The sequence below is a fragment of the Bufo gargarizans genome, chromosome 7, assembly GCF_014858855.1.
Source record: "Bufo gargarizans isolate SCDJY-AF-19 chromosome 7, ASM1485885v1, whole genome shotgun sequence".
In the NCBI taxonomy this organism is placed as follows: domain Eukaryota; kingdom Metazoa; phylum Chordata; class Amphibia; order Anura; family Bufonidae; genus Bufo; species Bufo gargarizans.
Genome location: NC_058086.1, coordinates 70885349 through 70910009, shown reverse-complemented (window position 1 = coordinate 70910009; position 24661 = coordinate 70885349). Strand labels below are relative to the sequence as shown.

At 43.4% G+C, this 24661-nt stretch overlaps 1 protein-coding gene across 1 annotated transcript in view; it reads right to left on the bottom strand.

Annotated features, from left to right (window-relative positions):
* SLC6A1 (solute carrier family 6 member 1) overlaps positions 1-24324 on the bottom strand; it is a 117851-nt gene extending 93527 nt beyond the window's left edge. The window contains exon 1 of the mRNA XM_044300887.1: positions 24087-24324. Within this exon, the coding sequence (XP_044156822.1) occupies positions 24087-24324 (238 nt within the window). The remainder of the gene's footprint in view (positions 1-24086) is intronic.
* Positions 24325-24661: the final 337 nt, after the last annotated feature.

Below are 24661 nucleotides of genomic sequence, written 5' to 3'. Positions count from 1 at the left end.
AAGCAATTAATGGCGATAATGCTATAATTAATAAAAGCATTGCATGATAGCAAAAGCAGCAATACCACCATTTGTATACCCATGTTATTGAACACATAGTTTAAAAACACTTTATGGCAAACATTGTATTGCTGTTCCCATGTTAGTGAATGCATTACTGCATCAGACCATGTAGTTCAAAGACATTTCACCACAAAAATTGCATTATTATACCTGTTATTAAATGCATAGTTCAAATACATTTTAGCACAAACATTCCATTGCTATAACCATTAGTAAATGCATTACTGCATCAGACCGTGTAGTTCTAAGACTTTCGCTGCAAAAATTGCATTATTATACCCGTTTTATTGAATGTATAATTCAGAGACAGTATATCAGAAGTAGTACATTGATATATCCATGCTATTGAACACATTAATGCAGTTGAGGTGGGGGACCCCATGAACAGGTGTGTTGGTGGTGTTAGTAGTGGCATCAAGAGCCATGGTGGAGGCAGTGGTAGCAACAGTGGCACTTGGGGCAAATGCAGAACAAGGAATCGGAAGGGGGGCCAAGGAGCCAACAATAACATATTACAGTCCTATTGTCACCTTCACTTTTTGTGTCAGTCTGGTTCCCACATCAGATGCTTTTCCGCCTTCTGCACATACTCCATTAACATCCTCCTGTCCCAAACAGAAGCAGGGCAGAGTGTCACTCCCACTTCCACTCCCTTCTGTCATATGTGTAAAGCAGGGGTAGGCAACCTCCGGCACTCCAGCTGTTGTGAAACTACAACTCCAAACATGCCTACTTGCTTATTTCTTCTTAGAACTCCCATATAAATGAATGGAGCATGCTGGGAATTGTAGTTTCACAACAGCTGGAGTGCCGAAGGTTGCTGATCCCTGGTGTAAAGTAAGGTGTTGCTGTGCTGCTCTGCCTGGGCAAGACTAGCCAGAAAGCTATTCACTTTCTAAAGTGCATCAAGCAGCAAACATTCTGTTGGCTGTTTCCTCGACAAATCCAAGTGGGCAAGGTTGTCAACAACAATAGCAGGAATATTGTAGCTGCACTGCATTTGGGGGAAATAACACATGATCCATGTGTGAAGCACTAGATAAATTAGTCATGCAACATTTTTTTTAAATGTACAGTGGCTTGCAGAGGGTGTTGGCCATGTCCAAGAGATTGTCTTTTTAACCATTCCAATGTGCCAAGGTACGCCCTCCTGGAATTGCAGCGAGAGACAGAACAGTTTGCCATTGAACCACTTGATCCGTGATTTTCCAACTCGCTGGAATTCCACCTTGCATAAGCTAGGGCATCTGTATGAGCAGCGTAAAATGGTGAATGATTTCATTGTGCACCAGACCATAGCAGCAGGAAGCATGTATTGTTTCGAGGTCAGGCAGTGGCAAGTCATCAGAGACGCCTGCCACGCCCTCATGCCCTTCGAAGAGGCCACCAGATTTATGAGTAGAGACAACTGCAGCATCAACAATGTCATCCTTCTGATATTTATCTTAGAGCACACCCTAATTCTGATACAACAAGAGATACAAACAGCTTTGGGATATTGTTGGCCGCCTGTAGCTGTTGGGGACCCACACAAAGAAAGTCTCATAAAGGAGGAAGTGGAGGATGAGGGTGAGAATCTACCACTGGAGGAAGAAGAAAAGTAGGAGGAGGAGATACTTGTGCAGAAGGACGAGGCTGATGATGAACATGATGAAAGCAGTTATGATAACCTATGATCTCAGCAGTGAGCACTGGCGGAACCAGAGGGGGGGCACCGTGGCAATTGCCCTGCTCAGAAGTGGGGGGTGGCGGTGGCGTGGCACAGGGAGATGAGCGCTTCCATTGTGGAAGCGCTCATCTCCATAGTCATCTGTATCACCGTCCTCAGGACAGCGATACAGATAGCAGGGGGAGGAGAGGTGTGTCCCTATCAGAGGCCGGTGCAGGCAGAGCAATGATGTCATTACGCCGCCTGAGCCGTACAGTGGGGGACACAGGCCGGAAGAGGCCTGCATCGCATCGCTGACATGGAGGTAAGTATAAGTGTTTTTTTTGTGTTTTTTTATATATATACACAATACTTTTACTGGCACATTGGGGGGTTGCTATTACTGGCACATTGGGGGGCTGTTATTACTGGTACATTGGGGGGCTGTTATTACTGGCACATGATGGGGGGCTGTTATTACTGGCACATGATGGGGGAGTGCTTTTACTACTGTCACATGATGTGGGGGTGCTTTTATTACTGGCACATGATGGGGGAGAGCTTTTATTACTGGCACATGATGGGGGGAGTGCTTTTATTACTGTCACTTGATGGGGGAGTGCTTTTATTACTGGCACATGATGGGGGGAGTGCTTTTTTTACTGGCACATGATGGGGGAGTGCTTTTATTACTGGCACATGATGAGAGGAGTGCTTTTATTACTGGCACATGATAGGGGTGTTGGTCTTGTTACTGGCACATGATGGGGGAGTGCTTTTATTACTGGAACATGATGGGGGGTGCTTTTATTACTGGCACATGATTGGGGGGGCTCTTATTACTGGCACATTATTGGGGGCACTATAGGGGCATCTACTGAGGCCACAAAGAAGGGGTATTTTATATGGGGGGGGCTCTGTACACTAGAATTTTATACTGGGACACATTATAGTGGGTACTATGGGGAAGGGGGAGAGGAGTACTATGGGGTCATCTACGGGGGCACTAAGAAGGAGTATTTTATACTTGCAAATTATGGGGGACACTGAGGGCATATACTGGGGCATGTCATACTGGTACATTATGGGGGGCACTAGGAGGAAGGGAGAGAGGAGCACTATTGGGGCATTTACTGGGGCACTATATAGGAGTATTTTATACTGGCACTGTCACCGCCAGTTCTGTAAGAAGATCTGGCAGACGTTTTTCTTTACCTCTTGTATGATGTTCTTTGTAGACAACCACACCAGATCACCAACATTCAGGTCCGGACCAGGCACACGTCTCTTATCTGCCAAACGCTTATATCTCTCACTACTTCCTGGATGAGGTGTTCACTGCTGGAGGCTGCTTCTGCTGTTTGTACAGATAAGTCTTTTACTTTATTATGTTTCCTTGCTGGCTTCATTCTAGGTGACCCTGACTCTGTCCGTACAGTATTAAGTGCAGGGAGCCGGTGGTCGTGTCCCCTCACTATTATAGGGTTTTCATGTGTCACACAGTATTAGGTACACGGGCATGCAATCGTCTACCATACAGACCCTTGCATGTGCATAGCAGTCAGGGAGAGCTCTTAGGGTTTTATAGGGCTCACCTATAAGCTCCTTAGTTTGGGATCAAGCCAGTCGCTCGTTTATTTATATGTTCCAGCTATCTGCTAACTTCATCCGTGACAGGCACATTATGGGGGCACTATGGGGACATTAGCTCAACTGGGGGCATTACAAGGGGGTATTTTTTGCACTGTCACATTATAAGGAGAATTATTTCTACTGGGGGGGCATTGTGGTGGGCTTTATTACTCCCCATGGTATGAGCCCCCTAGTAGCAGCACCAGCCTCTTCCTGCTCTGCTATCCCTCTGCCCCTTATCCAAATCCTTATTATGAAATCTTTCTCATTAGGATAAAACACAACATCAGCTCCACCGAGCCCCCCGGCCAAAGTGTTGAAGTGGCGCCTGAGATGCCAAAGGGCCAAGCCAAGCAATTGTAGGTTTGCATGTGAAATATGTGCAGCGTCCCACTACGTGTGTGTGTGGGCACTGCTTAAAAGCACTTTTTATTTTATTATAAGCACTAGGTTGTCATGTATAATTTTGCATTTGTGTATCTGCAAAATCACTGTTAACAGGCCTATTAGGTGTAATTTATACATCCCACAACTAGATGGGGATAGAGCTTAGTTCATATATATATACCTAGGTCAGGCCTAGCTAGTGAGTTGAGACCAGGAGGAAGATGAGAGGAGTTGAGACCAGGATGTAGTCAGAAGAGAGCAGATCTGAGGTAGTCAGATCAACTTAGTGGGAGGAAAGATAGAGTTAAGACTTTGCAACACAGATTAGTGAGTGAAGCCAACTTCGCTAGGAGGTGTTTACTCAGATGTTAGGCGCAGAATAGCGTTTTACTTCTGTAGCTGGACTATAGACTTGCATCCCTGACCAGTAGGAGAAGAGTTTGCCTCCCTGGAAAAGAAACAAGCATTTCTAGGAATTCATCGGTGATAAGAGCCATTATTGAGGGCCACAGACACCTTTGCATGGTGGAGGTTTTATAGCTTCAGGCAGCCACACCAACCTTCTAAGTGATAGTTGCGTTTTCCTGTCTACAAATATTCAGCTTGTAGGGAAAGACAAGGAATAGGATCCAAAGCATCTAAAGGAACCAGGTACACCTAAACTACTACTCCAAAACCACAAAAACCTGACAAGCCTAAACAGTGGATTTGCAGAATTACCTCTGTAACTAAAGCCTGCATAATTGTACTACTGCAACTGAAAGACATCTAAAGTAAAAGTTGTGATCTTACCACTGTCTACCTCATTACTACTACCTATGGTTGTACCACCATTAATGGTACTGGCGTCACGACAAAAAACATCAAGGGACTCAGCCGCAACAAGCACTCTAAGCACCCTTAACATCAAGGGCACCTCAACCACCATCTTGGCTGCTTCCTACCACAGAGCGTGCCCCGGAGGATTTCGTGCTGTACACCTCAACACTGTGCTGCCAGCCCAGGGAGGCTATCTGCTAACCGCGAGTAAACTGATGAACTGTGTGTTATACCATTTGGCCCCTCATCGGTCCACCGTGAACCTCACGTGTTCCCCCTGCGACTGGCTGACTGCATATGTTTGTTATACACATATAGCATACACTGTGCCACACAATATACAGGTCCTTCTAAAAAAATTAGCATATTGTGATAAAGTTCATTATTTTCTGTAATGTACTGATAAACATTAGACTTTCATATATTTTAGATTCATTACACACCAACTGAAGTAGTTCAAGCCTTTTATTGTTTTAATATTGATGATTTTGGCATACAGCTCATGAAAACCCAAATTTCCTATCTCAAAAAATTAGCATATTTCATCCGACCAATAAAAGAAAAGTGTTTTTAATACAAAAAAAGTCAACCTTCAAATAATTATGTTCAGTTATGCACTCAATACTTGGTCGGGAATCCTTTTGCAGAAATGACTGCTTCAATGCGGCGTGGCATGGAGGCAATCAGCCTGTGGCACTGCTGAGGTGTTATGGAGGTCCAGGATGCTTTGATAGCGGCCTTAAGCTCATCCAGAGTGTTGGGTCTTGCGTCTCTCAACTTTCTCTTCCCAATATCCCACAGGCCAATTGAGCACAGCAATACCATGGTCAGTAAACCATTTACCAGTGGTTTTGGCACTGTGAGCAGGTGCCAGGTCGTGCTGAAAAATGAAATCTTCATCTCCATAAAGCTTTTCAGCAGATGGAAGCATGAAGTGCTCCAAAATCTCCTGCTAGCTAGCTGCATTGACCCTGCCCTTGATAAAACACAGTGGACCAACACCAGCAGCTGACATGGCACCCCAGACCATCACTGACTGTGGGTACTTGACACTGGACTTCAGGCATTTTGGCATTTCCCTCTCCCCAGTCTTCCTCCAGACTCTGGCACCTTGATTTCCGAATGACATGCAAAATTTGCTTTCATCCGAAAAAAGTACTTTGGACCACTGAGCAACAGTCCAGTGCTGCTTCTCTGTAGCCCAGGTCAGGCGCTTCTGCCGCTGTTTCTGTTTCAAAAGTGGCTTGACCTGGGAATGCGGCACCTGTAGCCCATTTCCTGCACACGCCTGTACACGGTGGCTCTGGATGTTTCTACTCCAGACTCAGTCCACTGCTTCCGCAGGTCCCCCAAGGTCTGGAATCGGTCCTTCTCCACAATCTTCCTCAGGGTCCGGTCACCTCTTCTCGTTGTGCAGAGTTTTCTGCCACACTTTTTCCTTCCCACAGACTTCCCACTGAGGTGCCTTGATACAGCACTCTGGGAACAGCCTATTCGTTCAGAAATTTATTTCTGTGTCTTACCCTCTTGCTTGAGGGTGTCAATGATGGCCTTCTGGACAGCAGTCAGGTCGGCAGTCTTACCCATGATTGCGGTTTTGAGTAATGAACCAGGCTGGGAGTTTTTAAAAGCCTCAGGAATATTTTGCAGGTGTTTAGAGTTAATTCGTTGATTCAGATGATTAGGTTAATAGCTCGTTTAGAGAACCTTTTCATGATATGCAAATTTTTTGAGATAGGAATTTTGGGTTTTCATGAGCTGTATGCCAAAATCATCAATATTAAAACAATAAAAGGCTTGAACTACTTCAGTTGTGTGTAATGAATCTAAAATATATGAAAGTCTAATGTTTATCAGTACATTACAGAAAATAATGAACTTTATCACAATATGCAATTTTTTTTAGAAGGACCTGTACAGTATACCTCGACACTGTGTAGTCTGTTCTATAAAGCACCATTGTTTTGTGGCGGCAGACAGAAAAAAATCTGGAAATGCCCCTCCTGAGACCAGACTCTGGATCCGCCACTGGCAGTGAGAGACAGAAAGAACTGGGACCTTTGGCATGCTAGCCATCACTATATAAGCAAAATGGCGGAATGTTTTACTGTTGCTGAAAGGGAGGACAGATTACTTTTTTACCAGGATACATTGGGTGTGCAGCTTGCCACAGTTTTCGGGTAGCAGATGGTGCTCTCATGTCTGAACAGAAGGCCCCTCTCCACCCCCTGCAGAGTCATCCACCTCCTGCCATTTCCACTACCACAAACAGCAGCAGTCAGTTTACTATCATCAACATGATTCAGAAATCTTCCTATGTGCCTCATCCAGGCTGACATAAATGAGCAAACAGAAATGTACTGCTTCAACACCTAGGTTCAGTTCAGCTCTGGCCTTTCCCGGCCAAAAAATGTGTTCCCTGACCCCATAGACTTCTCAGTAGGCTGAAACAGTGGCCTGAACTGGATCAGTATGCTTTCTCTGCTGATTCTTGCAAAGCCTCCAATGTCATCTCAGAGAGAGTGACACCCAAACGGACAAAGTTGTCCTGTGCCAGTGTACAAAACATCACTTTGAGGCATGGATACAGTAAGATTTACACACACACACACACACACACACACACACACACTAGAGATGAGCTAATTGAAGCTGACAAAGTGGAATTCAATCCAAATTTCAGGAATTATTCAATTCGCACCAAATCCGAATTTCCTCACCCTTTGTGGTAAAGAATAAAAAAAAAATCCTAAAATGGCTGCTGCACATGTTAGGAAATGGAACAAGGAACTCTAGAAACCAGGGATCTTCCACAATGCCATGCATGCAGCCAATCAGCAGCCAAACAGCCCTGTGATGTCACAGCCCGATAAATAGCATCAGCCATCTTATATTCAGCCATTTTCCAGTGTACTTAGTGCAGGGAGAGGCGTTAGCAGGTGCTAGGGACAGTGCTATGAAAGACTTGAAAACTTATATTTTGCTCAATAGAAATTCAGGAAAAGAGCATTAGAAGTTCAGGGAAAGGATAGGGTTGAAAAAGGGCTTATTACATGTGTGTTGAAGTGAAAGAATTACAGCCTGGCATGTATTAGTGTAAAAAAAAAATATTTGCCGTTCACGGCCGCAGTTATATGTTCTAAATTGTGTTGAGCGAGCAAGATCGGCCGAACTGCTGTTTGGCTCTAGCATCATTATGCTCGGCAGATCCGAGTGCTCGGCTGAATAATTCGGGTGCTCGAATACAATTTAATACAATGCAAGTCAATAGGAGAACCCCAGGCACCCCCTGCTCGGAAGAGAAGAGGGTGTTTGGTTCATAAAAAAAGGTTAGAAATTGATGGAAACCCCCTTCTTGATGCTAACTTCCACCTGTCAGACCTCCTGCACACGACTGTATCGTATGTATTTTGCGATCTGCAAAAAATACGGATGACATCCGTGTGCATTCCGTATTTTGCGTAACGGAACAGCTGGCCTTTCATAGAACAGTACTATTCTTGTCCGTAATGCAGACAATAATAGGACATGTTCTATTTTTTTGCAGAATGGAAATACGGAAATGAAATGCACACAGAGTACCTTTTTTTGCGGACCCATTGAAATGAATGGTTCCGTATTCGTTCTGCAAAAAAATATGATCGGACACAGAATTTAAATATATTTGTGTGCAAGAGGCCTGAGGCTGAGTTAATTCTTGAGTTACAGTGGATAGAAAAAGTCTACACACCCCTGTTAAAATGTCAGGTTTCTGTGATGTAAAAAAATGAGACAAAGATAAATCATTTCAGAACTTTCTCCACCTTTAATGTGACCTATAAACTGTACAACTCAATTGAAAAACAAACTGAAATCTTTTAGGTAGAGGGAAGAAAAAAATATAAAAATAAAATATGGTTGCATAAGTGTGCACACCCTTAAACTAATACTTTGTTGAAGCACCTTTTGATTTTATTACAGCACTTAGTCTTTTTGGGTAGGAGTCTATCAGCATGGCACATTTGACTTGTCAAGATTTGCCTGCTCTTCTTTGCAAAAACACTCCAAATCTGTCAGATTGCGAAGGCATCTCCTGTGCACAGCCCTCTTCAGATCACCCCACAGATTTTCAATCAGATTCAGGTCTGAGCTCTGGCTGGGCCATTCCAAAACCTTAATCTTCTTCTGGTGAAGCCATTCCATTGTTGATATGGATGTATGCTTTGGGTCATTGTCATGCTGAAAGATGAAGTTCCTCTTCATGTTCAGCTTTCTAGCAGAAGCCTGAAGCTTTTGTGCCAATATTGACTGGTATTTGTAACTGTTCATAATTCCCTCTAGCTTAACTAAGGCCCCAGTTCCAGCTAAAGAAATAGAGCCCCTTGGCATGATGCTGCCACCACCATGCTTCACTGTGGGTATAGTGTTCTTTTGGTGATGTGCAGTGTTGTTTTTGCGCCAAACATATCTTTTGGAATTATGGCCAAAAAGTTCAACCTTGGTTTCATCAGACCATAACGCTTTTTCCCACATGTTTTTGGGAGACTTCAGATGTGTTTTTGCAAAATGTAGCCTGGCTTGGATGTTTTTCTTCGTAAGGCTTTCTTCTTGCCACTCTACCCCATAACCCAGACATATGAAGAATACTGGAGATTGTTGTCACATGTACCACACAGCCAATACTTGCCAGATATTCCTGCAGCTCCTTTAATGTTGCCATAGGCCTCTTAGTAGCCTCCCAGGCCATATTTCTTCTCGTCTTTTCATCAATTTTGGAGGGAAGTCCAGTTCCTGGTAATGTCACTGTTGTGCCATATTTTCACCACTTGATGATGACTGTCTTCACTGTGTTCCATGGTATATCTAATGCTTTGGAAATTCTTTTGCACCCTTCTCCTGACTAATATCTTTTAACAATGAGATCCCTCTTATGTTTTGGAAGCTCTCTGTGAACCATGATTTTTGCTGTGGGATTTCAGGAAAGACCAACTAGAGCAGCTGAACTTTATTTGGGGTTAATCAGAGGCACTTAAAATGATGGCAGGTGTATGCTGACTCCTATTTAACAGGATTTAAAATGTGATTGTTTAAGTCGGAACACAGCTACATCCCCAGTTATAAGAGGGTGTGCACACTTATGCAACCACATTATTTTAGTTTTGTTTTTGTTTTCTTCCCTCCACCTAAAAGATTTCAGTTTGTTTTTCCATTGAGTGGTACAGTTTATAGGTCCCATTAAAGGTGGAAAAAGTTCTGAAATAATTTATCATTGTCTCATTTTTTTACATTGCAGAAGCCTGACATTTTTACATCCACTGTATTTGGTCAGTTTTGGCCCCGTAACTGCCCAAATAAGTGAAGTGTGCAGTGATTCTAAGAGCAACGCCTGTCATCTGCGTGTCATACTGACTCACAGTATTGTTTCACTACCACAGCAGGCTCTCTATGCATGTTACTGCAAGGCACAGTGTTCTTCACCACTATACAGGCTCTCTGCGGCCAGGAAATAGCTGTTGTTAACGTGATTCACCGCAAATAAATTCAAATCGAACCGTCTCGGAAAATTCGGAGAACTGTCCGAATCGAATTTTTAAAAGATTTGCTCATGTCTAATAGTTGCAAGAAAAAGTACACAACCACAGGGTAAAACACATTATGGTAGGCAGGCAGACAGGGGCAATGGCTTGATTGGGCCACATCAGTAAGGATAGATCTAGTAATTGGCCTCAGCTACATATCTATACAGTTGCAATAAAAAGTATGTGAACCCTTTGGAATTATATGGATTTCTGCACAAATTGGTCATAAAATGTGATCAGATCTTCATCTAAGTCACAACAATTGACAATCACAGTCTGCTTAAACTAATAACACACAAAGAATTATTGAACACACCATGTAAACATTCACAGTGCAGGTAGAAAAAGTATGTGAACCCCTAGACTAATGACATCTCCTAGAGCTAATTGGAGTAAGGTGTCAGCCAACTGGAGTCCAATCAATGAGATGAGATTGGAGGTGTTGGTTACAGCTGCTCTGGCCTATTAAAAACACACACCAGTTCTGGGTTCGCTTTTCACAAGAAGCATTGCCTGATGTGAATGATGCCTCGCACAAAATAGCTCTCAGAAGACCTAAGATTAAGAATTGTTGACTTGCATGAAGCTGGAAAGGGTTATAAAAGTATCTCCAAAAGCCTTGCTGTTCAGTTGCGGCAGTGTGATCCGGCGGGCAGTTCCGTCGTCGGAACTGCTTGCCGGATCCACCGATTTGGATGTTACTGAAAGCATTTGTGAGCCACATCCGGATGCGGATCCGTCTCACAAATGCATTGCGAGAACGGATCCGTCTCTCCGCTTGTCATGCGGACAGACGGATCAGTCTTGTATTTTTTTATATAATTTTTACCGTTATGCGCATGCGCAGACCAGAAGGACGGATACGGCATTCCGGTATTTTGATCCGGCACTAATACATTCCGATGGGGAGAAATGCCGGCAAGTCTTCAGATTTTTCCGCCGGAGATAAAACCGTAGCATGCTACAGTTTTCTCTTTTGCCTGATCAGTCAAAATCACTGAACTGAAGACATCCTGATGCATCCTGAACTGAATCTCCATTCAGAATGCATGGGGATATGCCTGATCAGTTCTTCTCCGGTATAGAGCCCCTGCCACTCCGATAGGTTACCTTGGCAGCTTGAAAGCTTTTTAAGCTTCCCATGGCTGCCAGGGTAACCTCCCTGCTGCGCTGTGCATGAGGCATAGCTCAGCAAGGAGCGCGGCAAAATGCTATTCATCCTAAAAAATCTCTATTAGGGTGAATAGGGCAAGGGATCAAAAAATCCCAGGTTCTAGCACCCTAAGAGGGTTAGAAGTTATCACTGTAAAAATTAATAAAAAAAAATAAAAATTTACATATTAAAAGTTTATTTCAGCCCCCTTTCGCTCAACCCTACAGAACACCCTACTGAAGATGCCTGAACTATTAAAATATTAATAAAAAAGTCCTTTGCACTGATCACTATAATGTGAAAAAACACACAATTCACCTTTTTGTCACCTTTTTCCCCCAAAAGAATTGAATAACAGCAGTGGCGTAGGGATCGCCATAGCAACCATAGCAGTGGCTATGGGGCCCTACGCCACTGGGGGCCCGTCCGGACCGCATCATTTTATTTATTTATTTTTTTATTAATACACTGAGTCTGACACAGGCAGCCAGCAGCCAGGCCCGACTGCCCGCCCAGTGTAGTGGGCGGGGCGCGGGCGGTCCACGGCTCGGGCCTGGCTGGGGGGAAGGCGGAAGCTAAGGAAGGAGGAGACAGGAGAGGACAGTGAGTGGACTGTAGCACACTAGCACTGCCGGAACATGAGGTAGGCGGACGCGGTGGAGGGGGCCGGAACGGGGGCGTAGCGGAGGCGGAGCCAGGCTGGCACCAGCGCCGCAGACCGCACTGCACTTGCCTCTGTGGAAATTGAAGAGAAGCGCCGTAATCTCGCACAGGCGCACTGGCAGAGGCATCGAAGTGCGCATGCACCGTCTTCCTGGCCTCTGCCAGTGCGCCTGTGCGAGATTACAGGCGCTTCTCTTCAATTTCCACAGAGGCAAGTAAGTGCAGTTAATAAATTAGGTAGGAAGCGGCTCTTGGTGGGGTGGGGGGGGGGTCTGTGGAGGAAACTGAAGGGGGGGATCTGTGGAGGACACTGAAGGGGGGGGATCTGTGGAGGACACTGAAGGGGGGGATCTGTGGAGGACACTGAAAGGGGGGGATCTGTGGAGGACACTGAAAGGGGGGGATCTGTGGAGGACACTGAAGGGGGGATCTGTGGAGGACACTGAAGGGGGGGATCTGTGGAGGACACTGAAGGGGGGGATCTGTGGAGGACACTGAAGAGGACACTGAAAGGGGGGATCTGTGGAGGACACTGAAGGGGGGGATCTGTGGAGGACACTGAAGGGGGGGGATCTGTGGAGGACACTGAAGGGGGGGGATCTGTGGAGGACACTGAAGGGGGGGGATCTGTGGACGACACTGAAGGGGGGGATCTAGTGGACGACACTGAAGGGGGGGATCTAGTGGACGACACTGAAGGGGGGATCTAGTGGGCGACACTGAAGGGGGGGATCTAGTGGACGACACTGAGGGGGGGATCTGTGGACGACACTTAGGGGGATGTTCGGGTAGGAGGTCCTGGAGGGGTGTTTGGGTGGGAGCTCTGTAAGGGGTGGGAGGTCCGATAGGTATGTGGGGGTGGGAGATCCGGGAGGGGGGGCCCATAATTTTTTTTGCTATGGGGCCCAGTCATTTCTAGCTACGCCCCTGAATAACAGAGATCGAAAAGTCATATGTACCACAAAAATGGTGCCAATAAAATCTATATTTGTTCCACATTGTACCTTTGAAACATTGTATGACCTTTGCATGGCATCTTACTGCCGCTGATCCTTATGTGAATTGTGGCAGAACTATGAACTTCAGTATTTTATACAGATCTATCTATTCACATGTTAATGTGGTTTTTGCACACTTAAACCTCTAAGAAATAAGTAGAGATGGAGAATTGTTTGTATGATTGCCTTTGGAAAATGTATAGTAAATAAGAGTATCAGATTTTTATCACATGTGACTGCTAACTGTACAGAATCGGTAATATAGTAGGAAATCACTTTAATTGGCTCGTCATCGGAGAAGCCACAGGTTAAAATATTAGCAGAATATGGCAATGTACTGAACATGTAGGTATGCAGGCACCATCGATTCTAGAGGTTTTATAGCAATTGGCCAACCAATATTAGAGAAGAAATGTCATCCCCTCTGAAAGGATCATTGTACAATTTTACTTCTGGAATGAAAGTCTTGAATTGCAATATCTGCCAGTATAGTAGTATTTTAGCTGTGTTCAGATGTTTTCTATAGCTGGTATAAAGCCAAGAATTATAGTGCATGGGAACAATAATAGCATCTTAACAAGATTTGAGCTCATCGTGGAATTTAGGCAGACAGAAATTGTTAACCATGCTTCTACTATGCTACTATGTATGTTGATGGAGTAAAAGAACAACCCATCATTACTTTGGATTAGTTTGATGCAACTTTTAGTTGGTTATACAGCTGTGTGCCTGGAGAACATTCAGGGTTATGTATGAAAAAAATAATGAAAAACTCACTTCAGTCCAAAATCAACAAGTCCTTCTGTCTATTGCAAACAAATGGTAGATGTAATAGTAAAGTATAACAAACATGAATCCAGTGGTAACTTGGTAAACCCTGTCTTCATACTACAATATCCGTATGTACAAAAATATAATAAACATCAGAAATTACATTTGTCCGATTTCATGAGATTGATGACCTATCCTCAGAATAGGTTATCTATATCAGATCAGTAGGGGTCTGACTTCAGGCACCACTGCTGTTTGAAAGGATCATTGGGTCATGCACCCACTGCATTCTCTTCAATGCCTAACATCTCCATTTTAGCAGTGGTACAGGGTAACTATAGCTTTTCATTTATTTCACTTGAATGGGAGATGACGCTGTAATTACCCTGCACTGCCGCTACAATGTAGGTGGCATGTAAATAAGCATTGAATTCAAACAGTTGATCCAAGGGGGTTCTTGGAGTCAAACCCCCACTGAATTCCTAATTATGACCTATCCTGAGTATAGGTCATCAACAGACATAAGTAAATCTTTAAACATTTGATTCTGGTTTGATTCAGCCGAATCGGTCGATCAATTCGATGTGGTCCAGAATCGATTATACCTGAATTGAAAGTACTCCAATTGGTTTGAAAATGTGTGTATGACAATAAGGACTCCTAGGACTCATATTTTTTCTCTTTTGTTCCTCACATTATAAAAAATAAATGATAATAATAATAAAAAAAAATAATAATAATATATATATATATATATATATATAGCATAGTTAATACGGTTGAAAAAAGACATACGTCCATCAAGTTCAACCAAGGAATAGGTGGGGATGCGAATCCAAAATGGAATTGAAACAGTTTTCTACCGATTTTCATAAGCATTAATGTTTTTTACTTTTAAGAATTCGCCTTTTTGAAACCGTCTACTGTTCCTGCTGTTACTACGTCCTGAGGAAGTCCATTCCACAGCTTCACAGTTCTTACAGTAAAAAAGCTTTGAAGCTTCTGGAGACTGAACTTTTTCCTCTCCAATCGGAGGCAGCGCCCCCTTGTCTTCTGAGCGCATTTTACAGGGAACAGCTTTTCACTGTATTTTTTGTATGGCCCATTTATATATTTGTATAGGTTAATCATGTCCCCCTTAGACATCTCTTCTCAAGACTAAATACATTCAAGTCTTTTAATCTTTCTTCATAACTAAGACCCTCCATGCCCCTTATCAGTTTAGTCACTCTCCTCTGTACTTTTTCAAGCTGCAGTGCGTCCTTTCTATGTACTGGTGCCCAGAACTGATCTGCAAATTGCAGATGAGGCTGCACCAACGCTTTGCAAAGTGGTGATATTACATCCCTGCCCCGCGAGTCTATGCCTCGTTTAATGCATGACAATATCCTGGTGGCCTTAGAAGCAGCTGATTGACATTGTATGCTGTAATTTAATCTACCATCCACAGAAATCAATCTCTATAAGTGACTCTCCCAGTGGTCCCTCAAGTTACAATTTTAATTGGTTCCAGGACGACCATTGTATGTTGAAACCTTTGTAACTTGAATAATCTGTTACAAAGCCCCAAAATGTCATCCACGATAAGAGAAAGTGAAGATTAAGAAAAATAAGCAGATAACTAAGACAGATAAAACAAGTCCTTAAATATAACAGGAATAGGAATAGCCAGGAATAGCTGCTAACTAGCAACTAATGCAGCTATTTTACCAGAGAAGTGGCCTTGATAGGTTGGATCTGGGTTTGAGGCATTGTTGAGTCTAGTTTCAACTTAAAGTGGGTCACAAAAGACCATTGTATGTTGAAAATATTGTGTCCTGCCCAGTTTGAAATGTAATTAAAGTGGCTTTGTCACCAGGATCAACTTTATTAAATAGTGTTGAGCAAAGCATTTAAAGAGGAGCTTAGGAAAACTTTGATTCACAACTCAGTTCTGCCAAAAATGGTGACTGCACGTGTTACAAAGCAAAGTGAAATTAAGAATCCCGGGAATGCAAAGTCACCCACCCATAATGCCATGTAGCCAGCCAATCCAAAGATAGCCATACCCTATAAAAATCTCGTCCCATGCGGTCTCTGTCATTGTCCTATTAGCTAGCATAGGGAGAGACGTGGCAACCGCTAATGCGCAAGGGACAGTGTTGCTGAAAATGATTAATAGAGAAATATTGGAGTAGGAGAGTGCAGGGAGAGTGTAAGGAGAGTGCAGGGAAGATTATTCTGCATCAGTTTCATTTACTTATTCCTACATCAGCCGTAAACTAAGATAGTAATTCAATACCAATAAGATGGAAGCCTTTATTATTCCACCTGCAGTGTGCCAACCAATACAATCCAGTATTTTGGTTTATTTTGTTTTCTTATTCGGATTGTCAATGTGTATACGCTGCAAAGGGGCAGCGTCTGATTTGGTTGATTTCTAGTTGTCTCCTGACAAACCTGATCTATAAGGAGAAAAGCGTCGAGACGAGAACCATCTATTTAGACAATCATATTGTAGTTATTTTTGGATTACATTATTCGACCCGGGCATCCATAAGGGTCCATTTGTGTTGTAGGGGTGTTTTAAGGACAGACAGGTTAGGTACGGGGACAGAGTGCTCCCACCATCTGGGTGCACTCTGGGCAGAGAACAAGTAAGGGACACCCTAGGGTTATACTAGGGACCCCTTTGGCCTGCCCTTATTCCATCACCATTACCCATCCTTCGGTCCGGAATTAAGCCCCTTATTGTCTGTTTGTCTGTTGGTATATTAGTCCCCGTGTGAGGGACTCACAGTGATTTTTTAGTATATTACATATCAAAAGTTATATTTTAGGTAGTTGACTTCAGTGATAGATAATTCTGTATACAACTACCAGTTACGTATTTTTTCAGCGTTGAAAAAAACAGGTCACAAGCAAGCTGCTCTAGCACATCTTCAATATTCGAAAAGTCTGCTATCGCCCGTGCAGAAGCTGAGGCAGCAAAAGTAAGGTCTTTGCAGCACAAGAGATGCAACTAAAGAAAGAGCAAGCGTCAAAGAAAAAAGAGAAAGAGCGGCTGCAAGCATCACTGGAAGAAAGACAGCATGCGTCTCAGAATATGTCCATCAACATCCCAAGACAGATGACAACTGCGATCCAGTATATCAGCCAGCTTAAACAGAGTGCCAAAGATCCTACCTTGAACCACAGTACCTCAAGCAGGACGGTATGCGACAATACGATGCTGACCACAACTACCGCCCTACAGAACAAAAGCTCGTACAACCTTCTCTTCAACCTAAAGGGACACCCTTCACATCAGAACGGTATTGTACAGACTGCCCCAAGCCAGACACCCCTTAAAGGTATGGTGATACACCACACACGCAGCATAACAACAACACACCGGGTAGTATTGGCGCTAACCATACTGCCATGGACTTTGATAAGTTCTTTGCTAAATGGTAGTTGGTTACCAAAGGACTTATAAAGTTCACTGATTGCCCTGAGAAAACAGGGCATGGCGAGCCTCCTTCCAATACACCATAAGAGACTTAGATCTTTCCTATAGTGAGGAGTTAGATCTCTTGGTAAAGTGGCTTGGAAGCGAGTCTAGTGAACATGCCAAAAGAATCAGAGACATTAAAATAAACTATCCGGGCAAAGGCCTAAGATGGTGTGGGAAAGAATTGATGAGTGTTATGGGTCAATGGGGCAGCACGGTGGCTCAGTGGTTAGAACTGGTGCCTTGCAGCGCTGGGGTCCTAGGTTCAAGTCCGACCAAGGACAACATCTGCATAGAGTTTTTATGTTCTCATCGTGTTTGTGTGTTCTTCCTCACACACTCCAAAGACATACTGATAGGGACCTTAGATTGTGAGCCCTATGGGGGACAGTGTGATGCTAATGTCTGTAAAGCGCTGCGGAATATAGTAGCGCTATATAAGTGCATAAAATAAATAAATAGAAGCTAAATAAAAAACTTTTTTTTAAGAGAATTGATAATTTTCCCAGAATAGTGGGTAGGGGTCACCAGAAGCTCAGGTAACTCAGCAACTTGTTAATAGAGGTGTAGGTTGCTCAGGCAGAAGGAGATCTGCCAGGGCTAGCATTGCTGGATACCGCCAGAGGTGTCACCCGATTGTCCAAAAACTCCCTTATAACCTACAGGAGAAGTGGATCGCACATGGTTTTCATTATAAACAGGTTCATAATGTACCATTTCCCCCCTTTGTGGTGTTTGTAGACTTCGGTACTCAACAGGCAAGGATCAGAAACAATCCCAGTTTTGACTTTACATTGTCATGTCCCACTACCCCTGGTGCAAACCTCATAAAACACCAGTGGCAGTCCACAAAACTTACGTTGCCTCCACAGGTTCTCCTTGCAGGCCGTCTAAGTCTTCTCAAGAAAAGAACAAACACAAAGATCTTACCAAAGAATGCCCCCTGCACAAGAAACCACATCCTCTACTAAAATGAAGAGCCTTCAGGAAGATGTCTTTAAAGGACCGCAAATAATTCCTCAAAGAAAACAACATCTGCTTCAGGTGCTGCGCTAGAACATCTCAGGAACTGTAAGGTCAGTGTGACATGCACAGAATGAAAGTACCACAGAACAGAACACAGCTTTACACCCTGGACCACCCTTTTATGTTTTACCGCAAGCAGAGGAGCATGACGGGAAGCAGATAGACACTGACATAGACACCGCAGTAGTCACTTCTCACTGTACTGAGATCTGTAAAGGACTCGCAGGAGGGAAGTCCTGCTCAAAGATCTGCCTTGTCAGAGTTTATCCGGGCGGTCACCGAGATAAGGTAATCAAGGTATGCGCAATCTTAGATGATTAAAGCAACAGGTCTTTAGCTAAATTCACCTTCTTCGACACCTTCAACATCGTAGGGCCAAGTTCTCCCTACTCCTTAAGGACATGTGCAGGTACCCTTGAGACGTCTGGGAGGAAAGCAAGTGGGTACAAGGTGGAGTCCATAGATGGTCAGACCTGCTTGTCACTGCCAACCGTACTAGAGTGCAATCACATACAGTACAGACCAAAAGTTTGGACACACCTTCTCATTCAAAGAGTTTTCTTTATTTTCATGACTATGAAAATTGTAGATTCACACTGAAGGCATCAAAACTATGAATTAACACATGTGGATTTATAAACATAACAAAAAAGTGTGAAACAACTGAAAATATGTCATATTCTAGGTTCTTCAAAGTAGCCACCTTTTGCTTTGATTACTGCTTTGCACACTCTTGGTACTCTCTTGATGAGCTTCAAGAGGTAGTCACCTGAAATGGTTTTCACTTCACAGGTGTGCCCTGTCAGGTTTAATAAGTGGGATTTCTTGCCTTATAAATAGGGTTGAGACCATCAGTTGCATTGTGGAGAAGTCAGGTGGATACACAGCTGATAGTACTACTGAATAGACTGTTAGAATTTGTATTATGGCAAGAAAAAAGCAGCTAAGTAAAGAAAAACTAGTGGCCATCATTACTTTAAGAAATGAAGGTCAGTCAGTCCGAAAAATTGGAAAAACTTTGAAAGTGTCCCTAAGTGCAGTCACAAAAACCATCAAGCGCTACAAAGAAACTGGCTCACATGCGGACCGCCCCAGGAAAGGAAGACCAAGAGTCACCTCTGCTGCGGAGGATAAGTCACCAGCCTCAGAAATCGCAGGTTAACAGCAGCTCAGATTAGAGACCAGGTCAATGCCACACAGAGTTCTAGCAGCAGACACATCTCTAGAAAAACTGTTAAGAGGAGACTGTGTGAATCAGGCCTTCATGGTAGAATATCTGCTAGGAAACCACTGCTAAGGACAGGCAACAAGCAGAAGAGACTTGTTTGGGCTAAAGAACACAAGGAATGGACATTAGACCAGTGGAAATCTGTGCTTTGGTCTGAGGAGTCCAAATTTGAGATCTTTGGTTTCAACCAAAAAAGGTGAACGGATGGACTCTACATGCCTGGTACCCACCGTGAAGCATGGAGGAGGAGGTGTGATGGTGTGGGGGTGCTTTGCTGGTGACACTGTTGGGAATTTATTCAAAATTGAAGGCATTGAACCAGCATGGCTACCACAGCAAAGGTTTATTTTTCAACAGGACAATGACCCCAAACACACCTCCAGGCTGTGTAAGGGCTATTTGACCATTAAGGAGAGTGATGGGGTGCTGCACCAGATGACCTGGCCTCCACAGTCACCGGACCTGAACCCAATCGAGATGGTTTGGGGTGAGCTGGACCGCAGAGTGAAGGCAAAAGGGCCAACAAGTGCTAAGCATCTCTGGGAACTCCTTCAAGACTGTTGGAAGACCATTTCAGGTGACTACCTCTTGAAGCTCATCAAGAGAATGCCAAGAGTGTGCAAAGCAGTAATCAAAGCAAAAGGTGGCTACTTTGAAGAACCTAGAATATGACATATTTTCAGTTGTTTCACACTTTTTTGTTATGTTTATAAATCCACATGTGTTAATTCATAGTTTTGATGCCTTCAGTGTGAATTTACAATTTTCATAGTCATGAAAATAAAGAAAACTCTTTGAATGAGAAGGTGTGTCCAAACTTTTGGTCTGTACTGTATATCAGAAGAAGTGAAATGGGAATATATGTTTCTTTTTTTACTCAAATAGGCCAGTAAACGCTTTTAGCAGAAATAAATGCACAGTGAAATGCTTATATATTTTTCTTTCTGTCCTGAAATAGGCCCCTAAAAGCTTTTGCCACAAATAAGTGCACCAGTGTAGTGCGTATATTTTTTCTTTCTATAATTAAATAGGCCACTAAACGCTTTTGCCACAAATAAGTGCACCAGTGTAGTGCGTATATGTTTTTCTTTCTGTACTGAAATAGGACAGTAAATGCTTTCAACACATATAACTGCAGAAGTGAACTGAGAATATATTTATCTTTTCGTACTAAAATAGGCCAATAAATGCTTTTAGCAGAAATAAATGCACCAGTGAAGTGCGTATATGTTTTTCTTTCTGTACTGAAATAGGGCACTAAACGCTTTAAACACATATAACTTCAGAAGTGAACTGAGAATATATGTTTTTTGTCCTGAAATAAGCCAGTAAATGCTTTTAGCAGAAATAAATGCACCAGTGAAGTGCGTATATATTTTTCTTTCTGTACTGAAATAGGCCACTAAACGCTTATGCCACAAATAAGTGCACCTGTGAAGTGCATATATTTTTTTCTTTCTGTACTGAAATAGGACAGTAAATGCTTTCAACATATGTACCGTATTTTTCGCCCTATAAGGCGCACTTTTTCCCCAAAAAAATTGTGGGGGGAAAGGCAGTGCGTCTTATGTGGCGAATACTTGACTTTGTATACCGCCGACCGCATGCTGCGCAGCGCGGTGGCGGGTGTATTAGTGGGCATGGATGAGGGAGGAGGGGCCGGCATCCAGCTCTGTAATTACAGCGGGCCCGGTGCAGTCACTGTATTCTGCTACACCGGGCCCGCTCACTGTAGGAATCCTAACTGCAGGCAATGCTAACAGTCTTTTGTCCAGCCTGTACTTACGATACTAACTTTCCGGCAGGCAGCGGGCAGGAGGCTGAACTGGTGGGCGGGCGCTTACAACGTAACTCACTATGTCACGCGCCGGCTCCGCCCACTTTATGAATGAAGAAGGGAGAGCCGGCGCGTGACATAGTGAGTTACGTTGTAGGTGCCCGCCCACCAGTTCAGCCTCCTGCCCGCTGCCTGCCGGAAAGTTAGTATCGTAAGTACAGGCTGGATAAAAGACTGTTAGCATTGCCTGCAGTTAGGATTCCTACAGTGAGCGGGCCCGGTGTAGCAGAATACAGTGACTGCACCGGGCCCGCTGTAATTACAGAGCTGGATGCCGGCCCCTCATCCCTATTGGGCGTCATTCTATGGATGGCACTGTTATGGGGGTCTGTGGACACATAGCGTAAAATTCTATTTATGTGTCATCAACAGATCCCCCATAACAGTGCCATCCACAGTGCCCCCCATAACCGTGCCATCCACAGTGCCCCCCATAACCGTGCCATCCACAGTGCCCCCCATAACCGTGCCATCCACAGTGCCCCCCATAACCGTGCCATCCACAGTGCCCCCCATAACCGTGCCATCCACAGTGCCCCCCATAACCGTGCCATCCACAGTGCCCCCCATAACCGTGCCATCCACAGTGCCCCCCATAACCGTGCCATCCACAGATCCCCATAACCGTGCCATCCACAGATCCCCATAACCGTGCCATCCACAGATCCCCATAACCGTGCCATCCACAGATCCCCATAACCGTGCCATCCACAGATCCCCATAACCGTGCCATCCACAGATCCCCATAACCGTGCCATCCACAGATCCCCATAACCGTGCCATCCACAGATCCCCATAACCGTGCCATTAACGGACCCCCCATAACAGTGCCATCCACAGACCCCTATAACAGTACCATCCACAGATCCCCATAACCGTGCCATCCACAGACCCCCATAACAATGCCATCCACCGACCCCCCCATAACAGTGCCATCCCCAGATCCCACATAACACCATTAGGCACACCTTTTGGTTCAAATTTTTTTATTTTATTTTTTCCTCCTTAAAAACCTAGGTGCGTCTTATGGGCCGGTGCGTCTTATAGGGCGAAAAATACGGTAACTGCAGAAGTGAATTGAGAATATATTTTGATTTTTGTACTGAAATAGGCCAGTAAACGCTTTTAGCAGAAATAAATGCACCAGTGAAGAGCGTATATATTTTTCTTTCTGCACTAAAATAGGGCAGTAAACGCTTTCAACACATGTAACTGCAGAAGTAAACTGAAAATATATATTTTTTTGTACTGAAATAGGCCAGTAAACGCTTTTAGTAAAAATAAATGCTTCAGTAAAGTGCATATATATATATTTTTTCTTTCTGTACTGAAATTGGCCACTAAACTCTTTCACAAATAAATGCAACAGTAAAGTGCGTATATTATTTTCCTTTTTCTACTGAAATAGGACACTGAACGCTTTCACCACATAACTGCAGAAGTGAAATGCGTATATATTTTTCCTTTTTTGTACTGAAATAAGCCACTAAACTTTTTCTACACAAATGTAGCTAAATGTAACTGCAGAAGTGAAATGCGTATATATATTTTTCTTTTTCCACAGATATAAGCTACCTAAGGCTTTTCAACATAGCACTTGCACCCCAATAACAAGAACAAACTGCTAGAATGCCAGAGCTGTACAATGCACTTGTGAATCGCTTTTTTTTTCACAATGAGGTTTTTCTAGCACTGTCCCAAATGACTTCAGACGTCTCTCCCTGCACTAAGATTCTGTAAAATGATTCCTCCCTATCCTTTTCCTGCACTTGCAAATCGCTTTTCTGGTACTGTCACTAGCTCTTTCTGACGTCTCTCTATGCACTAAAATGCTGTGAAATGATTCCTCCCTTTCCTTTCCCTGCACTTATAAATCGTTTTTTCAGTAGTTTTTTTTCACAATGAGGTTTTTCCAATTGCTGTCCCTAGCGCCTTCTCACCTCTGTCCCTGCTCTCTGAACGCTGGAAATTGTCTGACTCTAGGACGGCCGCCGTATTTATAGGGCTGTGACATCACAGGGCTGGCTGGCTGCTGATTGGCTGCATGCATGGCATTATGGGTCAGCCAGCCTTTACAGAGTTCCCTGCCCCATGTCCTCACATGTGTAGCCGCTATTGTAGCTGCTATTTTAGGAAAAATTGCTATTCGTTACCACGAAGCACGAGGAAATTCGCATTTGTTACTAAACAAATTATCCCTTAAATTCGAATCGAATTCTACTTCGTCTGATTCGATTTACTCATCTCTACTTATTGTGCGAAATAAATATACTGTACATCCTCGACCAATCATAAGTACAAGCTATACAATAAGTACATCCCCAACCAATTGTGGTCAAATATCTTTGATTGGATTTTCCCCCTGATTGTAGACTGCAGCTGCATCAACCAGTCTAATATTTAACGCATTGCTCTTGATGGAGTTTTGAGGACTAAAGATGTTGCTGAACATTTGCAGAGAACTACAAGAGGCGGAGAGAAGATGACGGTTTCCTATAATAAAATAAACTGAACATTTTCCCTTTCAGTAAAACATAGAAGGATTCTTTACTGTAAGAGCAGTAAGACTATGGAACTATGGAACTCTCTGCCTGAGGAGGTGGTGATGCTGTATTCACTAAAAGAGGACCTGGATGTATTTCTGGAGTGTAATAATATTATAGGTTATAGTTACTAGAGAGGGGTTGATGATCCCGTTAGTTATTCAGATTGCCTGATTGGAGTTGAGAAGAAATTCCTTTCCCCTAAAATTAGGAAAATTGGCGGAATGGAACATTTAATAATTTTTTTCCCCTCAGTTAAATAAAAATATAGATTTAAGAGCATCTTACCTCCTCCGTTCTTTCCACACAGATATGGAAATCTCCATACATTTCCTAAGCCAATGGCATAACCCACACAGGACATAAGGAAATCAAACCTTCCTTTCCATGTATCTCTCTCAGGATCTTCTGTTCTCTTCTTCTGCACCTTAACAACCAAGGTCTTGGGCTTATCATTTGTGATGGGTGCTTCGCTGACCTCAGTAGAAATTTGTCCATCTGCAGCCTTAGTTCCATTTGTAGCCATGTCTCGTGGCTTGGAATGGCAGTGCCTGGTTCCCAGACGAGAGATTTCAGCACCAGTCCACGTGGACAGCAGTTTCGCGGCTCCCTTTTACTTCACTAGGGTTACAAATATGAGTTTACAAAAATCCAGTTTTTTGGTTGCAGATCCACCCCCAGCTATTGAATTCGAAATTGAGCTGAAACGGAAGAAAAATTTTAAATAAAGATATTATAAGCATGGAAGATTATTATTTTCTGTAAATATCAAAACACTACTTTATACTATTTCTATTCAAACAATATACCAAGCAAAGAAGACGCTGCACATCATTTACTATAAATTTTCTTAAAGAAACACT